The 18,745-nt window shown below is 34.8% G+C and overlaps 1 protein-coding gene across 5 annotated transcripts in view; it reads left to right on the plus strand.

Moving 5' to 3' along the window:
* Nucleotides 1–18,253, plus strand: part of CD46 (CD46 molecule) — a 34,538-nt gene extending 16,285 nt beyond the window's left edge. The window contains exons 6-13 of one of the 5 annotated variants that reach the window (XM_008068305.1): nucleotides 1,440–1,622; nucleotides 2,016–2,060; nucleotides 2,161–2,205; nucleotides 4,050–4,097; nucleotides 8,222–8,266; nucleotides 9,954–9,989; nucleotides 10,501–10,561; nucleotides 17,690–18,253. In XM_008068305.1, the coding sequence (XP_008066496.1) occupies nucleotides 1,440–1,622; nucleotides 2,016–2,060; nucleotides 2,161–2,205; nucleotides 4,050–4,097; nucleotides 8,222–8,266; nucleotides 9,954–9,989; nucleotides 10,501–10,561; nucleotides 17,690–17,762 (536 nt within the window). In that variant the 3' untranslated portion in view covers nucleotides 17,763–18,253. The remainder of the gene's footprint in view (nucleotides 1–1,439; nucleotides 1,623–2,015; nucleotides 2,061–2,160; nucleotides 2,206–4,049; nucleotides 4,098–8,221; nucleotides 8,267–9,953; nucleotides 9,990–10,500; nucleotides 10,562–17,689) is intronic. The other 4 variants (XM_021717699.1, XM_021717700.1, XM_021717702.1 and 1 more) reach the window with 4 other exon arrangements.
* Nucleotides 18,254–18,745: the final 492 nt, after the last annotated feature.

Consider the following 18,745-nt stretch of genomic DNA (forward strand, 5'->3'; position numbering starts at 1 on the left):
CAGATCTTTGTTTCTGTGAGAGGTCACTCAGTATTATTGACTCTAGTTCCATCCAGGTTGCTGCAAAGTTCATGATTTTATTCTTTTTTAGGCTGCATAGTATTCCATCATGTATATATACCACATCTTTTTAATCCAGTCCTCTTTTGATGGAAAGTATGGTTGATTCCAAGTTCTTGCTATTGTGAACAATGCTGTGATAAACATACGTGTGCAGGTATCTTTTTGGTAGAGTGATTTGAGTTCTTCAGGGTATATTCCCAGTAGGGGGATTGCAGGGTCATATGGGAGGTTGATATTTAGAGCTTTTAGGAATCGCCACACTGTTTTCCACAGAGGTTGCACCAGTTTGCACTCCCACCAACAGTGTAGGAGTGTTCCCTTTTCACCACACCCTCTCCAGCGACTTAAACCTAACTTTAAAAAAAATCATTATGTATGACTGAACACAAAGATTAGTGATCCTGAAGGCAGGTCAATACAAATTCCACATGATTTAAGAGGAAAGATTAAAAAGATAAAGAAAGAGACTTACAGACCGGTGGGAAGGTATCAAGCAGTCAAATATACATATAATTGGAGTTTCAGAAAGAGGAGAGAGAACAGTATAGAAAATTCTTTGAATAGATATTGGCCAAAAATGATCCCAATTAGATCCAAAACAACAACCTCGGATCCAGAAAATTCAGTGAACCTTGAGCAGGATGAATAAATTATTAACATTTACCAAAAACTCCAGTAGTTTGGTAGTTTTTACCGAATACTAAAAACAAAAGTTTAAAAAGCAGCCAATGAGAGGGAAAACAACAACAAAACCATATTATATTCAGGAGGGGAGGGGCAAGTAAAAATGACAGCTGACTTCTCTTAAAAATTGTTGGGGCTAGAAGACAATGATGTCTGTAAAAATGCTGAAAGGGAAACAAAACATCCTAGAATTCTACATCAAGAAGAATAAATCAATTGAAACGCTTTATGTTTAAACTTTTTTTTTTTTTTTAAAGTTGGAGTTTCACTCTCGCCCAGACTGGAGTTCAATGGCCCCTCACGGCCACTGCAGCCTCGACCTGCTGGGCTCCGGTGATCCTTCCGCCTCAGCCTTCCAAGTAGCCGGAATTACAGGCATGCGCTACCACGTCCGGCTGATTTTTTTATTTATTGTAGAGATGAGGTCTCGCGGCCCAGGCGGGTCTTGAACCAGCGGGCTCAGGCAATTCACTCACCTCAGCCTCCCAAAGGCGCGGGATTACAGGCTGAGCCACCGAGCCCGGCTTATATTTAAACTTTTAACATGTAAAGTCTTTTTTAAAAGTTTTTAACATCTTGCATTCTGTTCGTTGCCTCTTTATTCCTACTGGAAATTTACTACTTTGTGTTACTTTTTCTGATCCTATGTTAAAGCAGATTTCCTTTAATTCTGGGGTTTCTCTACTTTTCAGTGGTCAAATGTCCATTTCCAGTACTCAACAATGGAAAACAGATATCAGGATTTGCAAAAAAATTTTTCTACAACGCGATGGTTATGTTTCAATGTGATGAAGGTTTTTACCTCAATGGCAGTGACACAGTTGTCTGTGATAGTAACAGTACTTGGCAGCCCCCAATTCCAACATGTCTTAAAGGTACAACGGCTGTCTTGTTTCCTTCTTTCTTTTTTTTTTAGATTTTATTTCTTTGATATTAAATATCAATGATACAGAATAAATGAAAAGAAGTGATTTTAGAATTTAACTTTGTCTTATATCCTCTTTTGTGCTAATGTATGACATAAAATTCTGCTATTTTATATCCTTTTCTGGGTTTCTTAGCATGTTATGTACATCTCATAGATATATACATTTCTCTTGTTCAGTATTCTTATGTATAAAAAGTGGACTGCAACAACTTTTTGGAGTGAGTTGAAGCAAAAACATTTTTATCTAAATAAGTCAAGAATGAAAGGCATAATTCATGTAATTAAATGAGAACAATAACCCCCAAGTGGTTGATCCAGTTTATATTATTTTGTCTTTCAGCACTGCTTCCACCCAGTACAAAGCTTCCGACTTTGAGTCATTCAGGTTTAGTAACTTCCTCCTCGTATTTCTCAAAAATCTTATAAACTCCTGACATTAACTCCCATGTGTTTGATCCAATCTACATTGTTATTTTGTTTTCCAGTGTCAACTCCTTCCAGTACAAAATCTCCAATTACCAGTGTCTCAGGTTTAGTAACTTCTTGCTTATATATGTCAAAAATCCTTTAAATTTCTGGTGATTTTTTTCCAAAAGTCACTTAAATTCCTGGTGATATCCACTCATTCTTCATTTTTAGTAATAAAAAAGGGAGAGCATTTGTACAGCAGTTTTTATACATAGTGATTCTAAAATTGTTTGCCATAGTCCACAGATATAAACAAGAATGTGAACTTGAGAAAATTATGTAAACTTTGATTGTGTTTACTCATAATTAAAATGATTTAGTACTTTCCTTGCTGGGTAATAGTAAAGCTTAAATGGGTTGCATTTAAAGTACTTAGCACAGTGTCTGGTATATAGAAAGCTATTAAAGGTAGCTAATATGACTTGTGTCACTACTTGAATTAATGTTAGGGAAGAGAAAAGTCCATGTATGTTAATATGTATGTTTTGCTTGTCAATATGTATGTATGTTTTCTGGGTCATCAACTTTGCTATTCTTTTTGAAGTGATCTGTTGACACCTTTACTGGGTATGTTCCTAGTCTGGAGCTATCTTTCATTTCCTGGAATGCAACCAGTTCCATTCTTTTCATGTAGTACATTTAAACTGTGAAATTTCTGCTGTCTCCAGAACAAGACCTATAATTCTGCCTCCTCCCCACCCATCTTCCTTACCTCATATAATTATTATTTTCTTTTTTACTGGGCAGTTTTATTTGGCAAAAGCAGCTAAATTTCATAGCAACTGAAAGGCAGAAATCCTTATTTACTGAACTGAAATGAAGGATTTCTTGCAGGGACTACTGATCAACTGGTGTGCTTATGACTGGAGAGATTATTTTGATACGGTAGAAGGAATTACCATCCTGATTTTAGCATTACTCTCTGTCTTCTCTATGGTTAGAGCAGAAGCAAGAGACAGGAATAGTGGGAAGAACATTAGCCTGGGCAGACAGACTGTGTGCAGGTTCCTGGTTTGGCTCTGCTAATATCACTTCTGTGGACTTGAGTTTCCTTTTGGTTTCATTAAGGTATTGAACTCAAATCCCAATTACTGGAATCTAATTTGTTTATATATTTCCTATCTCTCTAATACTTTAAAGCATCAAGGGAAGTTATACATGTTAGCATAGTAGTTAGGATACCTTTTTATAGTTCCTTTGAGAACTTGGTAACTGATAGCTTCCTTGAGTACCTTAGTTGAGTGCTATAGGATTTGGGGGGCACAAAGATATTATTTTTGGTGGATTGACATATGAGCAAAACAAGATTGCATGTGAAATTTACACTCGCTGAGCCACCAATGTTAACTCACGAGTTTGAGAGATGAGGAGATAGATAATAGATTGTGAGAAAAAGTTTATAAAGAAGAGAAACTACAGGGATTTTTTTTTTTAAATCAAAATTCTTCATGGGATTGTCAATCATTTTTTAATATCAGATGTGTCACAGAAAGACTATATCAAAAGTATCAATAGCAACATAATGGTGTTAAGGTAAATCTAATTGTACTAATATGAAAAAATGTCCAGAAAATTATAAGTGGAAAATTACGTAGTATGATACCACTTAGAGTTTTTGAAAGACACAGATGCTTATCCTTAAATCATTACTTTTATGATTCATTATTAGTTAACTTCTAGGACTTCCATTATAAAATACAAAGCTGTAGTAAGCATTCTTGTGCATACATCTTTATATACTTGTGCATATATACTTGCAGATTCAATTCTAAGAAGTAGAATTATGAAGCTTATAAAATATATGTATTTTTCATTTTGATAATCTTTTTTAAAAAAATCAAAATTATATCTATAATTTTGTATTGATAATGCTGGTGAATTTACAGAACCAAATTTATTTTTCTAGGTCCTAAGCCTACTCATCCCACCAAGCCTCCAGTTTCAAATTATCCAGGTTTGATAACTTTTATCCTGATATTGTTAAAATGATGGATGAAAAATAACATCCAATTTTAATTATATTTCATTAATTATCAATGAGGCACTACATTTTTTTGGTCTGCATTTATTTATCCAAGTCCTTTGCCTTTTTTTATTGTTGTTGTTAAGTTTCTGAAACATTTTTCTAGTTGGTTTTTCTTAGAGCTCATTATAAATTAAAGCACTTTAAATATGAATTGAACATTTTCCAGACTTTTTTGTTTGATTTTCACTAGTCAGTTTTACTTTTTTTTGTACTACTGGATATAGATTGCTTTTTGTGACTTTTAATTATATAAGTAGCATATAAACATATTTTTGTAAAATTTCAAAAATTACAAAAGTATATAGAATAAAAGGTTATTTCTCTTTCTAGTCCATTACCAGAATTAATTGCTGTTAATAGTATAAGGTTTCCATTGTAATCTGTTTCTGTACATCAGCATCTTCTTATGCATAGTTTGATTTTTCTTTTCTTAAAAATGACATATTGTACATATTTTTCTGCAACTTGTACTTTTTCTACTTAGTGTCTTAGATTAGGGTTGTGTTTAGATTTATTCTCATCCTTTGTTTTCTTTTTGTGAGTCGGAGTCTCACTCCGTCTGTAGTGGCACTATCACGGCTCACCGCAGCCCCAACCTCCTGGGCTCGGCCATTCCTTCTACCTCTGCCTCTCCAAGTGCTGGGATTACAGGCATGAACCCTGCACACAGTCTATTCTTATCCTTTCTAATGATGACTTGATTATATATCATATTTTATTTAACTATTCTCCTATCAGTGGTCATTTATCTCTTCAGAAATTTTACATTAATGGATTGATGGATGTATCAATCTTTTCCCTAATGGCTGTGACTTTTGTGTCTTTCTTACCAAAACTTTAGGTTTTCCTCATTCTGAAATTATATAAATATTTCAACCATGTGTTCTGATTTCATTCTTTGGATTTAAATCGTTGATACATCTGAAATTCATTCTGTTATAGCAAATAAAATATAGGGCTTCTCCCTATAACACCTACCACTATCCAATAGCTAACTAGCACCATTTGTTGAATGAGTAGTCTTCTCTCCAACTCTTTATCATACATTGAGTTTATACGTGTTCTAACCTCCAATCTCCTTGAACTTTGTTAATTCCTGTACCAGAAACAAGTCTTTTATGTTTTAATATCTGGCAGGATACTTACTTTTCAGAAATTCCCAGGCAACTTTCACGTTAATTTTTCCGAATTGATTTTTTTAACCCATTTTAAATTCATTTACAATTCAGTGGCATTAAGTACACTGACATTGTTATGCAACTATCACTACCATTCATCTCTAGAGCTTTTTCATAAGCCCAAACAGAAACTCTACTCATTGCACAATAACTCCCTATTCTTCCCTCTGCCCAGCACCTGGTAACCATTGTTTGTGAATTTGCCTATTGCAGGTAAATATATATAATTCTAGGTATGATTTCATAAAAGTGGAATCATACAATGTTTGTCCTTTGATGTCTGGCTTATTTCATGTAGCATAATGTTTTTAAGGTTCATATTGTATCAAAACTTTATTCCTTTTTATGGCTGAATGCTATTCCATTATATGTATATACTATATTTTGTTTATTCATTTATCTGTTGGTAGATACTTAGGTTGGTTTGTTTTCACCTTTTGGCTACTCTGAATAATGCTGTTGTTATGAGCTTGAGTATACACATCTGTTTGAGTCCCTGTATTCAGTTGCTAGGTATATACCTAGGAGTAGAATTGTTGGATCATAGGGGAATTCTATTTTTGTTTCCTTGACGAACTGCCATACTGTCTTCCATAGTGGCTGCACCATTTTACATACCCACCAGCAGTACGTAAATGTTCCCATTTTTTCCACATCTCCACCATCACTTGTTATATTCTTTTTAAATAACAGGTACCTGTCTTAGACTATTTTGTATTGCTTAAACAGAATACCACAGACTGGGTAAATTATATTGGACAGAAATTTATTTCTCAACATTTTGGAGGGTGATAAATCTAATATCAGGGTGTGGGCATCTGGTGAGGGCCTACTTGCTCTGTCATTAACACAGTGGAAGCCATCACATGGTAGAAAGGCAAAGAGAGGATGAGAGCACAAAAATCACTTCCTGGATAACAAATATACTCCTGCAATTAGTCCATTCATAACTAATTTAAGATATTCTTGATCTAAACACCTCTTAAAGATCCCATCTCCCAATAACATTACTTTGACAATTACATTTCACCATGAGTTTTAGAGGGAACAGACATTCACACCATAGATCATCCTAGTAGATATGAAGTGGTATATCATTGTGGTTTTTATTTGCATTTCCCTAATGATTAGTGATGGTTGGGCAGCATGTGTTTTCATGTGGTCATTTATATATCTTCCTTGGAGGATTATCTATTCAAGTCCTTTGCCCATTTTCAACTTGGGTTGATATTTGTTACTGAGTTTTAGCAGTTTGTCATTATTCTGGAGATTAATCCCTCATCGAATATATGAAATGAGAAGAAATATTTGCATCAAATATTTCTGGATTGCCTTTTCACTTTATTGATAGCATCCTTTGATGTACAAAAGTTTTAAACTTTTATGAAATTCAATTATCTGTTATTTCTTGTGTTGCCTGTGCTTTTGGTGTCATATCCAAGAAGCCACTGCCAGATCTAGCATCATACAGCATTTCCTTTATGTTTTCTTCTAAGAGTTGTATAGTTTTAGCTCTTATGTTTAAGTCTTTGATTCATTTTGAATTAATTTTTGAATATGGTAAAGGTCTTTTGCATGTAGATATCCAGTTTTACCAGTCCATTTGTTGAAGAGACTCTCCTCTCCCATTAACTGTTTTTGGCACTCTTGTTAAAAATTATTTAACCACATGAGCAAGGATTTATTTCTGGGCTTTCTATTCTATTCATTGTTTTGCATGTCTATCTGTATGCCAGTTTCATTCTGTTTTAATTACTGTAGCTTTGTAGTAAGTTTTAAAATCAGAAAGTGTGACTCTTCTCAACTTTGCTCTTTGTTTCCAGGATTGTTTTGGCTATTTGAGGTCCCTTGAGATCTCATACGAATTTTGGAATGGATTTTGCTATTTCTGCAAAAAAGTCAGAATTTTGATAGGGGTTGCATCAAGTCTGTAGTTTGCTTTGTATAGTATTGACAGTTTAAAAATATATTAAATCTGTCAAACCCATGAACACAGAGCATCTTTCCATTAATTATATCTTTAATTTTTTTCATCAGTGCCTTTTAGTTTTCAGGTACAAGTCTTTCACTTTCTTAGTTAATTTTATTTCTAATCATTTTATTCCTTTGATGCTGCTGCAAATAAAGTTGTTTTCTTAATTTCCTTTTCAGATTATTCATTGTTAGTATATAGAAATACAGCTGATTTTTGAATGTTGACTTTGTATCCTGCAACTTTGCTGAATTCATTTATTAATTTTAACAAATGTTTGCATGTGTCTATAAATGTAGAATCCTTAGGGTTTTTAACATAAAAGATCATGTCATCTGCAGAGGTAATTTAATTTCTTCCTTTCTAATATGGATTCTTTTTTCTTACCTAATTTCTCTGGTTAGATCTTCCAATACTATTTGAATAAAAGTGGACACTCTGTCTTGTTCCTGATCTTAGGGGAAAAGCTTTCAATCATTTACCATTGAGTATGAGTCAGCTATAGGTTTTTAAATATATGGTCTTTATTTTGTTGAGGAAATTTCTTCCATTCTAGTCAACTTCCAGAGCATTTATGAAGCCCTCCTCAATTTTTAAATTTCAGTTAGAATCACATTGACTTCATAGACTAATTTTGAAAATATAGTAAAGATAAATTTGCAGAATATTGCCATAGGAAATGTTAGTGGGCAGCAAGAAGATGATGACACTGAATATAAATTTTTATGATAACTAAATTTAAATGAGAAACATTAATATGGTTTATAAAGAAAATGAAACGTTAAGGAATTTTGTACAAAGGTGAAAAAAATCACCCTATGAATTTAAAGGATTTTAAGCTTTATTTTTTTCTTTTCTTTTCCTTTCTCTTTTACTTAATTCGTGTTTCTTCTTTTTTCTAGGATATCCCAATCCCGATGAAGAACTATTTAATATTAACAATTTGGGTTAGTATAGATATCACGACAAATACAAGTGGCAGTATGTATAGAAACATGTAGGTAATTGCCGTTTTTAGGATGTGCCCAACATAGAATTCCTAATAGGGTGAGGTAACTTTCTTAAATGCTATGATTATATGTAGGTTAAAATATATAAAAAACAACTTTCTTTCCACATAATAGTGTTATTTTATAATGGCAATCTGTAAATAAATTATCTTTCTATTCATACCTTATATACATGAGCCTTAAAATAATCTAATTTGGGTTCTTTTTTTTTTTTTTAATAGCAAGCTGGTTTAACATACCTTATGTAGGCTCAAACAGTTCACACAATATATATTAAAGAAAATGGTGTAGTATATTGTTACAGTTAAAGTCCAATGAAATGTAAGTTTTCTTGATAAGTAAAAGAAGCCAAACACCTATTACTTTTCATTTCTTACAGTAATTTAGTAATGGTTTACCTTTTTTTTTTTTTTTTTTTGAGTTGGAGTCTCACTCTGTCACCCAGACTGGAGTGCAGTGGCCGCTCCCAGCCACCGCAGCCTCGACCTGCCAGGCTCTGGCGATCCTTCCGCCTCAGCATTCCAAGTAGCCAGAATTACAGGCATGCGCTACCATGCCCGGCTGATTTTTTGATTTATTGTAGAGATGAGGTCTCGCTGCCCAGGCGGGTCTTGAACCCGCGGGCTCAGGCAATCCACTCACTTCAGCCTCCCAAAGGCGCGGGATTACAGGCTGAGCCACCGAGCCCAGCTTGGTTCATCTTTTTATACAGTGCACCTTAGGCTTATTTTTTAGTGTATGCCTTAGCTTCAAACTCCAATCAAAATGTTATTGTGCTAGTAAATTCAGTGCCATCTTAAGCTCTTAAACATGTGACAACTGTTTATGAAATAAGAGCAGAGCTAAACAAGATGCTTTATGCTTTGACTTGTCACAATTTAATAAAAAAAATAGCAATCTAGAAGCAGAGGTACTACTGACAGACTTCTAAATATTAAGATTTTGTAGAATTATTTAGTGCACTCCAGATAACCAAAAATGCACGTTCAAGTTTCTCTGCATAATTTTTATGTGTGCCCTGGTGTTTCGTTTATATTTTTAGAGGGAATCTTCTTGGTGTTTAGTACTATGTCTTAGTATTTTGAGGTGGGTGAAGTGGGGAGGTAAGGGAGAAGGTAGGAAGGAGATTGATAGGATAAAGTATTATTTGTCAAGACTCTGCAAATACCATCTGTGTGACAGATTAGAAGAAATTTATTATGACTTATTCTACAGATCCACTTTTGGGAAAAATATATATATTTTAAAAAGAAGAAATGCTAGAACGAATACTGAATTAAGTCAACTATAATGGGATAATACATTTAAAAAATAATTTTCCCTAATCTAATGAATTCTAATAGTTCTAACAATCTTTACTAAATAACCTGATGTGGCAGCTACAGAGCAAAACAATGAAGAATAAGGTTCCTATTAAGCATCTCACAAATTGGAACCTTAACCTGGAACTGGTTAGAAGGGTTCTGTGATCAAAATGACCTGGATACACTAGCAATCATGCTAAAATGAGATAAATACTATTTTTTATGTAGTATTGAGATGATCTCATTGGAATAAAAATGCAACTGCTATCTAGAGACCCATATGTGTTTAACATCCTCAAACTGTTTTTATTTTTTCTCAGATGACTGGGTCATTGCTCTGATTGTTATTGTTGTAAGTAAGTATACCAAATTTTGACACCACTTAAATCAAAATATTACTGTGAAGAATAATTTTTTTAAATAGTCTTTTAGTTTCTCTAGTTTTTATAGCTTGAGATTAACTTTACCAGTTTAGAAAAACCTGATTTTTTATATGATGTGCTTATTACTACCTTGTACCAGTGATTTTATATTGTATTCTTTTATATGCTATATATCCTCTTAGTGACAAAGCCTAATATTTCCTTAAGATGATTAGCAACATGAGTTTACTTTCCAAATGTGCTTTTGATAATTTTCTAAATTATGCAAGGACTTTTCTCTGATGTACTGTGGACTGTGTGTTTCCAGAGAATTGAATTTAGATACAAAGAGTCTAGATGGAATATAAATGTATAGGTGCTTAGATAAAATAACATTTTTTTTGACCACTGAAATGTAACTGACATGGATTTCTTCTGCTAGATTTTGAATCGTGGTAATTAGTTTTTCAGAATTATATACCATTTGTTTCCTGGCTTCTTGCAGTTGTTGGAGTTGCAGTAATTTGTGTTGGCCTGTACAAATGTCTTCAAAGCAGGAAGAAAGGGTAAATTAAATCTTTTTTCTTCTAACTGATTGTTCCTTCTTAATCGTGACATACTTTTGTGCAGCTTATGTTTGTACTCTGTTGCATGCCATCTTTTAAAAAAATGTACCTGCATTGGTGTCCTACAAATTGCATTTCTTTGCTAATAATATTTTCAGCTGCTTTTAACATCATTGCAACATGAAGAATCTCTGCAGAGTTGCTTAACTAAGAAAGAGAATTTCTGTGGGATTTGAAGTTTAAGTTCTTTAGCAAATCATGAACCACTATGAGGCCTTCCCTACCCTAAGTATATCCTATCCTAAATTGAACTAGTGGCCAAAATTAAAGTATCTCCATGTGGAGACTTTGTCAGGTAAATTCACTAGAATTTTTGTGATGAAAGTTTCCATTTGCCGATATAACTTAGCTAGTTGTAAGAAGCTATGTATATGTCTCATTCAGATACCCAATTTGATTTCTTTTCATTTAAACTTGTTACTTATACATGTTAAACTGGGAATTAAAAACACTATTTTATTTCCCTTTTATGTTTTCTTAATTTAATAAATTGCAGTAAGACAGATGGAGTTAAAACTTACAGTTGCTGAGAGGGGTAACATTTACAAGGCACTTCAATGAACTTTTGTATGTCTTTTAATCCATAAAAATGAAAAGAAGCCAGGCTCGGTGGCTCAGCCTGTAATCCCGCGCCTTTGGGAGGCTGAGGTGAGTGGATTGCCTGAGGCTACGGGTTCGAGACCCGCCTGGGCAGCGAGACCTCATCTCTACAATAAATAAAAAAATCAGCCGGGCGTGGTAGCGCATGCCTGTAATTCCAGCTACTTGGAAGGCTGAGGCGGAAGGATCACCGGAGCCCAGCAGGTCGAGGCTGCGGTGGCCAGGAGCGGCCACTGCACTCCAGTCTGGGTGACAGAGTGAGACTCCAACTCAAAAAAAAAAAAGAAAGAAAAGAAAGGGGCTTATAACAGATAAAATGTACAAATATTTGTCTTCTAAGGAAAATAGGGTTTTCAAACATCAAACTTAAATTTTAGTGAAAGAGTTTACAATTTAACAAAAGATTTAGAATGCATCTTGGAGTATAGACCAAGACTAGGTGCTTTGAAATTTCTGAAAGATAATTTTTATTGCATTTTTATTTATTTTAAAAACTGTTTCCCTGTAGCTTCAGAAATAATTTTGAAATCAAATCTAATAATTTTCAGTCCTTTGGTGCTCATAGTTGTATTATAGATCCTCCTTTTATATTAATTTTTTTACTTTTTGTAGAGATGAGGTCACACTATATTTCTTAGGATCGTCTCAAACTCCTGAACTCAAGCAGTCCTCCCGCCTTGGCCTCCCAAAGCACTGATATTACAGGATGAGCCACTGTGCCTGGCCTGGTGATTTTTTAAAAGCCCATATTAGCGTCCAATGGAAAATTACCATATTAAAATTTTAAAATATTTTGGGAAACTATTATATCTTTAACCAATGCAACATAATTAATTCTGTATTCAGTAGCACAACTTGAGATAAAATAGTTCAAGAAAATGGTGTGGGAGAAGTAATTCATAATGGCCTTTGAACTAAAATAAAAATTATATAGGAATCTTTAGAATATATGTTACCCTTTTTATGACAGAAACATACTTGATTAGAAATTCAGTATAACATGTAATGACTGAATCAAGAGTTAGGTTCTCTCTGTGGTTTATTTGGCTTCAAGATACTGAAGCCCTAACTCTTCAAGTTCTGTATTATCCTATTAGCTCAATGGACTCTAATGTGAAGGTGGTGCATCTTTGTTCTTTAAAGCATACATAAATTATCTGGAGATCTGTTAAAATCCAGATTCTGATTCATTAAGTTGGGGGTGGAGTCTGAGATCCTGCATCTCTAGCAAGCTCCCAAATGATGTTGCGGGGGAGAGCTTGGTCTGCACTTAGGGTAACCAGCATGTAGACTATTACTGATGTGCCCATATTGTTGAAATTGAAAGAAACACCATCAAGCTTACTGGTAATTTTTTCTGATGTTTAATATAACATGTGTATCCTTTTAAAAGGGGAATAGGGTAATAAATAGTTCTTGGCTTTATTTTGTTTTAAAAAAAAATTTCCATTTCCATCATCTTTACCCTCAGATTGGCTGTTGTGGCCTTAGACACTTCTTTTTTTTCTTTTTCTTTTTTTTTAAGTTGGAGTCTGTCACACAGGCTGGAGTGCAGTGGCACGCTCATGGTCACCACAGCCTCGACCTGCTGGGCTCAGGCAATCCTTCCACCTCGCCCTTCCAAGTAGCTGGAACTACCGGCAGGCACCACCACACCCAGCTAATTTTTTAAATTTATTGTAGAGATGAGGTCTCCCCTGTTGCCCAGGCTGGTCTCAAACTCCCAGACTCAGGCAATACTCTTGTCTCAGCCTCTCAAAGTGTTGAGATTACAAGAGTGAGCCACCACGCCTGGCCTAGACACTTCTTAACAAGACCATAAAATGTATGGAGTTACTTCTCCATTTCTTGGAGTAACTCTGGAAGCAGGGTAACAAGCACAGATAATCCCAAATTGCTGTTAAAGCTTGGTCAGCAAGAATTTGATGTAAACTGGTATTTATGATGATTTGGGAACATAATTACCCTTCTGCAACCTTCATCTGAAAGTACAAAAATAGTTTAAGTAGTCATTTTAAGATCATCCAGCATCATTTAAATTACTTGATGAAAAATGGCCAAAAGGTTAAAGTATTCTGCTACAGTTTTGTTCCATAGCCCTCAGCTTAGAATAGAATCCCAGTTGTTCTGAAACAGGCCCTGTCTACATGCTCCTTCCTTTTCCCTTCCAGTTTTCTCCCATAACTAATTCTTCTACCAAACTTTCTAGTCTTGGAAGCCACAGCCCTCATCCTGTCTTTGCTACTGCTTGAGTCCCATATTGAATGTCATGAATGTGGTTCTGAATGACAGATGCTTTTTGTTTACATAAATATTTTTATTACTTGTAGTGATTTTTTTCACATATGCATGATTTTTTTTTATTCGTTAAATTATCCCTGGATAGGTAACAGTTGGCTAAGTTAGTGAAAATTATTTGCCTAATTTATATAATTACCTGTGACAGAATGGTTTTTATTCATAAAGAATATTTATTATTTGGTATAACTTTTAAACCTCCTTTTAATGTTATATTAACATTGTCTAAGCCGGGCTCAGTGGCTCAGCCTGTAATCCCGCGCCTTTGGGAGGCTGAGGTGAGTGGATTGCCTGAGCCCACGGGTTCGAGACCCACCTGGGCAGCGAGACCTCATCTCTACAATAAATCAAAAAATCAGCCGGGCGTGGTAGTGCACACCTGTAATTCTGGCTACTCGGAAGGCTGAGGCGGAAGGATCGCCGGACCCCAGCAGGTCGAGGCTGCGGTGGCCGGGAGCGGCCACCGCACTTCAGTCTGGGCGACAGATTGAGACTCCAACTCAAAAAAAAAAAATTGTCTGATCCAATTACTTTGTAATTTTTAAGCTTAGGAATAATAAACTACTTCAGGAATAATAAACTACTCAATTGAAAAGTCCAGACACATCTGAAAGTGTATGACTTGTGTAAACACAGATTCCTTAGGGAAGGATCTTCCCTAAGATCCTTGTAGAAGGTTGAAAACAAATGGGCCTCAGGAATAAGAAACTAATCAATTAAAAAGTCCAGACACATCTGAAAGTGTATGACTTGTGTAAAATTGATCTCTAAGACAATATTACATGGATTTCATATATACTCAAAATTGAGGGTGCCAGAGACCACAACCATTTTTCCTTACACGTTGTTATTATTTGAAATAATTTTTACATTATTAACTTCACGCAAAATGATTTTAAAGGTAAACATATTGAACAGAAGTTTCCCTTCCGTTCATCTGCTGGATGATCTGTAAGACTTCAAAGTTCAAGTAGCTTTTTACACAAAATTCATGTTTCTAGAACTTCAGTGAGAATTATAAAGTCTTAATTTATGAACTTAATTCTCAGCTTTCCTTCCATTTTCTTCCATCATGGATTTTATCTCACTTATTATGCTACTCTTGTTTCTTTTTGGTTTGATGTCACTATTTTATTCAGTCCTTTTCCCTTCCTCTGTTCAGCACATACCTAACTGATGAGAGCCACAGAGAAGTAAAATTTACTTCTCTCTGAGAAGAAGAGATGAGAGAAAGGTTTACTTTTATCATTAAAAGGTATCTTCTTTCTGTTGTTTCTTTTCAGAGTTGTTCCTTCTTTTGAAAATGATTCAGTGGATATTTAGATATCAATAACCTGAGCTAAGATATGTTGGTAGTAAACATCAAAGAGGAAACTTAGATTCCTGTTCCCTTTGCTAAATTATTGATGTTTTCTTATATCATTCCTTTTTAAAATTTAACATAATGTACTGACAGACTTTTGCTTTGACATAGGCTTTAAATAGAGTTGTGTTCCCCTCGTCCTTTTATCAGACTATCTAGCTTCCCCTACCTTGTAAAACAGCTCAGCTATGAATCCAAAAGTAAGGGAATTTGTGAGCCCAGTGGGAAATAATCACAAAGTCAATTCATTTTAACTGCTGGGAGGAAAATGTCCTTTTCTCAAGAAACCAAAATATATTTTACTTAATGTTGTAAATTTATTTAATTCCAACTTATAAATAAATCTGTAGAGGCATGTTGTTATCTGTTTCCCTGGACTGAAATATTTTTAGCATACTAAAGAAAAACCAAAAAGTTCTCAGATTTTGAAAAAATACGGATTGCATTATCTTAAACCCTTTGACTGCATTCACCTATTGTCTTTGAATTGAAATGAGTTAGAATTGTTGCTCTATTTGGGCCAGAATGTGTGTCTGCATAGCTGGGAAGAGACAGAGATATGTATCCCACCTATTATCATGTGAGGCCCTACCCTAGGTCATAAACAAGAGCTTGGGAGCAGGATCTACAAAGTCCAATTGGAAGAACAGATTCTTAGTAAAAGCAAAGTGGTGTCTTTGATCACAGGGGCAAAGGGAAAGACAAAAGATACCAACTAGGATTGGGGGTCTGGGCCTACCCAGTCCCCTATACAGCAGTTCTCCCCTATCCACGGGGGAATACATTCCAAGATCTCTAGTGGATGGCTGAAACCGTGGATAGCACCAAACCTTATATATACTGTTTTTTTCACATATATACATACCTATGGTAAAGGTTATTAATTAGACACAGTAAGAAATTAACAGCAAAAACTAATAATAATATTGAGCAATTTTAACAATGTGCCATCACCACTACTTTTGTGCTCTTGGACCATAATTAAGTAAAGTAAGGGTTACTGGACCACAGGCACTTTGAAACTGTGACTGTCGATCTGATAACCAAGACAGCTACTAAGTGACTAACAGGCAGGTAATGTCTATAATGCGGACATGCTGGACAAAGGGATGACTATGTCCTTGGAGGAATGGAGCAGGATGGCATGCAATCTCAAGCTTATGAATTGTTTATTTCTGTAATCTCCCATTTAATATTTGTAGACTGGCATTGACTCGGTAACTGAAACCACAGAAAGCAAAATTGTGGATAAGGGAGGACTATTGTATCTTCTTAGTCTCTTGGACACTTTTGAGGCTCAAGCCAACTTGGATCGTCACTTTCAGACTCTCTCTGAGTGCAGGGCAGCTGTAAATATTTGAAGATAATTTAATGAATGCTGAAGTTAATAATAACATAATTAGTAATTCAGATTCAAATTTTTACTATCTTCAAAATAGCTTCATTGTCATATCAAATAAATGTTTTTTCAATTTATGGTAATACTTTTATTTTTCATATATTGGATTTCTATTTAAAACTTTAAAAGTTTCTACTACTACAGGAAAAAAAAGTACTCAGAAAAATATAGCAGTCTTAGAGAATTCAGTGACAGGCCAAACTATTAAGTTAGTCATCAAAACCATCCTTAAGGAACTGCATTGCTTATAATATTGCAGTAATAATTGTAATTACAATGGCCTCCCTCACAAAGAGGCATAGTAAAATATCCAAAAGTAAAATGGTCACTGTTACTTTGGGTAGGCATCCCTGAAGTTTTTGCTGTGGCACACGTACTGGTAAATAACTGACTGATCCATATTTAGTTTTAAGTTTATAATTTATCTATCCACATCAATTTACTGAGGCAGGGCCTAGAGCTGCACTGGCCAGTTCAGTAGTCAACAGCCATGTGTGCTTACCAAGGAATTCACAAGCAGCTAGTCCAGTGAGGATGTGCTATAAGTGTAAAATACACACTGGATTTCAAAGACTTAGCACAAACACACAAATGTAAAACACATGTCAAAATAATAATATTGTGGCTATATTGGGCTAAGCAATATTAAAATTAATTTTGCCTATTTACTTTTTTATTTTTTATTTTAAAGATGTGGGGTACAATTCAGGGTTAGATATACAAATGGTCATTGTACAGGTAAAGTTTGGACTTCACTTTGGTCCCCACGTCACCTGGTTTGAGATCAGGTACACTTATTGATGAAATGTGCTCCCCTGCTCCCTCCCCTGGCAGTTTCTGTGGTTTCTAGAAAAATTGTAAATTACATGTGTGACTGGCATCATATTTCTTTGGACAGTACAGAATAATAGATTTTGCAAAAATACCTGCTGTTACAGTAAAAGTGCGATGTAAACCTTAGTGATTTAGCATACTCTCTTAATGGAATACATGATTTCCTTGACAGTGAGAAGATGAAGCATTACTGTAGTTGGATGTTAAACCATTTGCTTTTTGTGAAAGGTTTTGTCTCAGAGCCATAGCTTTGAAACTATGATATTAGGAAAACATATGTTTCTTTTTAGTCTTTCCCATTGGCCCTGAATCAAAACATTTACCAAGAACTTTGGATACTATTGCTCTATTTCTTGGAGGGGATTGAAAATGTAAGGCAGGAATAGAAGGGTTTTTAGAGTAAGACTAGTTGTTTGATATTATTTTAAGAACTCAAATAATTTATTTCCTAGTTTGGGGACTCAGTCTGTAAAGTTTGTTTTTAGTTGTCCATTTTCTAAATGGGATTCTAGAACTTAATTTCTGTACTTAATTATGTTTATCTTTGATGCTATCCTTATATCTTGCCTCATAGGAAAGCTGAGGTTAGAGCTGAATACACCGCTTGCCAGAGTAAATCAGCCACTCCAGCAGAGCAAACAATTTGAATGGTTTCTACAACCTGGTTAAACAGTTTATCTTCTGATTCTGTTACGATCTACAGATCTATGGTAGTTACTTCTAGCTTCATTCTCATGAAGGCAACTGTTACGCATAATCCTAACACTTCAATGTGGCTTGGATATGGTCATTATCTTCAGATGCTTCTTTGAAATGTGTATGAATTAGGGTATGAATATATTGCCTGTTTCCCCTTAAATAACACTTGCATTTCTAGCGCAAGTCAACACAGCATCCCCGGTAGTATTAAGGTGTGAAAGTGCTTATTTTATAAAATTGGCACATTTAGAGAAATATAGTTCAAAAGGAAATTGTTTCATTTGTAAAGATTTTGAAAACTTTTTTGTTCAAAGATTAATGCAAACTCTTAAGATTCATTCTTTCAACAATTACAAAATATATTTTATATATCTTTACAAATATGTATATACTACCTACTTTGGCTCTTATTCATTAAAATAAGAATACTGAAAATTAAGAATATGGACACCCTTAGTTTGACTCCTTTAACTAAGAATATTATAGAAGAATTCTGTAAAAGTTAGTAGGGTTCCACTCCATATATTCTATTTTTATTTTTATTTTTATTGAGTCAGGGTCTCATTCTTGTTACCCAGGCTGGAAGGCAGTGGCAGGATCATGGCTCACTACAACCTTGACCTCCTGGACTTAAGTAATCCTTCTGTATCAGCCTTGGACTTAGACAGTCCTTTTGCCTCAGCCTTCCAAGTAGCTGGGACTACAGGTGCATGCCATCACGCCTGGCTAATTTTCTTTTATTTTTTGTAGAGACAAGGTCTCACTATGATGCCAAGGCTGGCCTCGAACTTCTGGGCTCAAGCAGTCCTCTTGCCTCAGCCTCCCAAAATGCTAGGATTACAGGCGTAAGCCACGGTTGCCTGTATTCTTTTGTAACATCTTTGGTAATTTAAATAAGCTAGAAAGTTCATGTGGAGCATTTGTTTTCACC

Source organism: Carlito syrichta, unplaced genomic scaffold (assembly GCF_000164805.1).
Source record: "Carlito syrichta isolate Samal-C Ts95f unplaced genomic scaffold, Tarsius_syrichta-2.0.1 Scaffold310050, whole genome shotgun sequence".
Taxonomy (NCBI): Eukaryota; Metazoa; Chordata; class Mammalia; order Primates; family Tarsiidae; genus Carlito; species Carlito syrichta.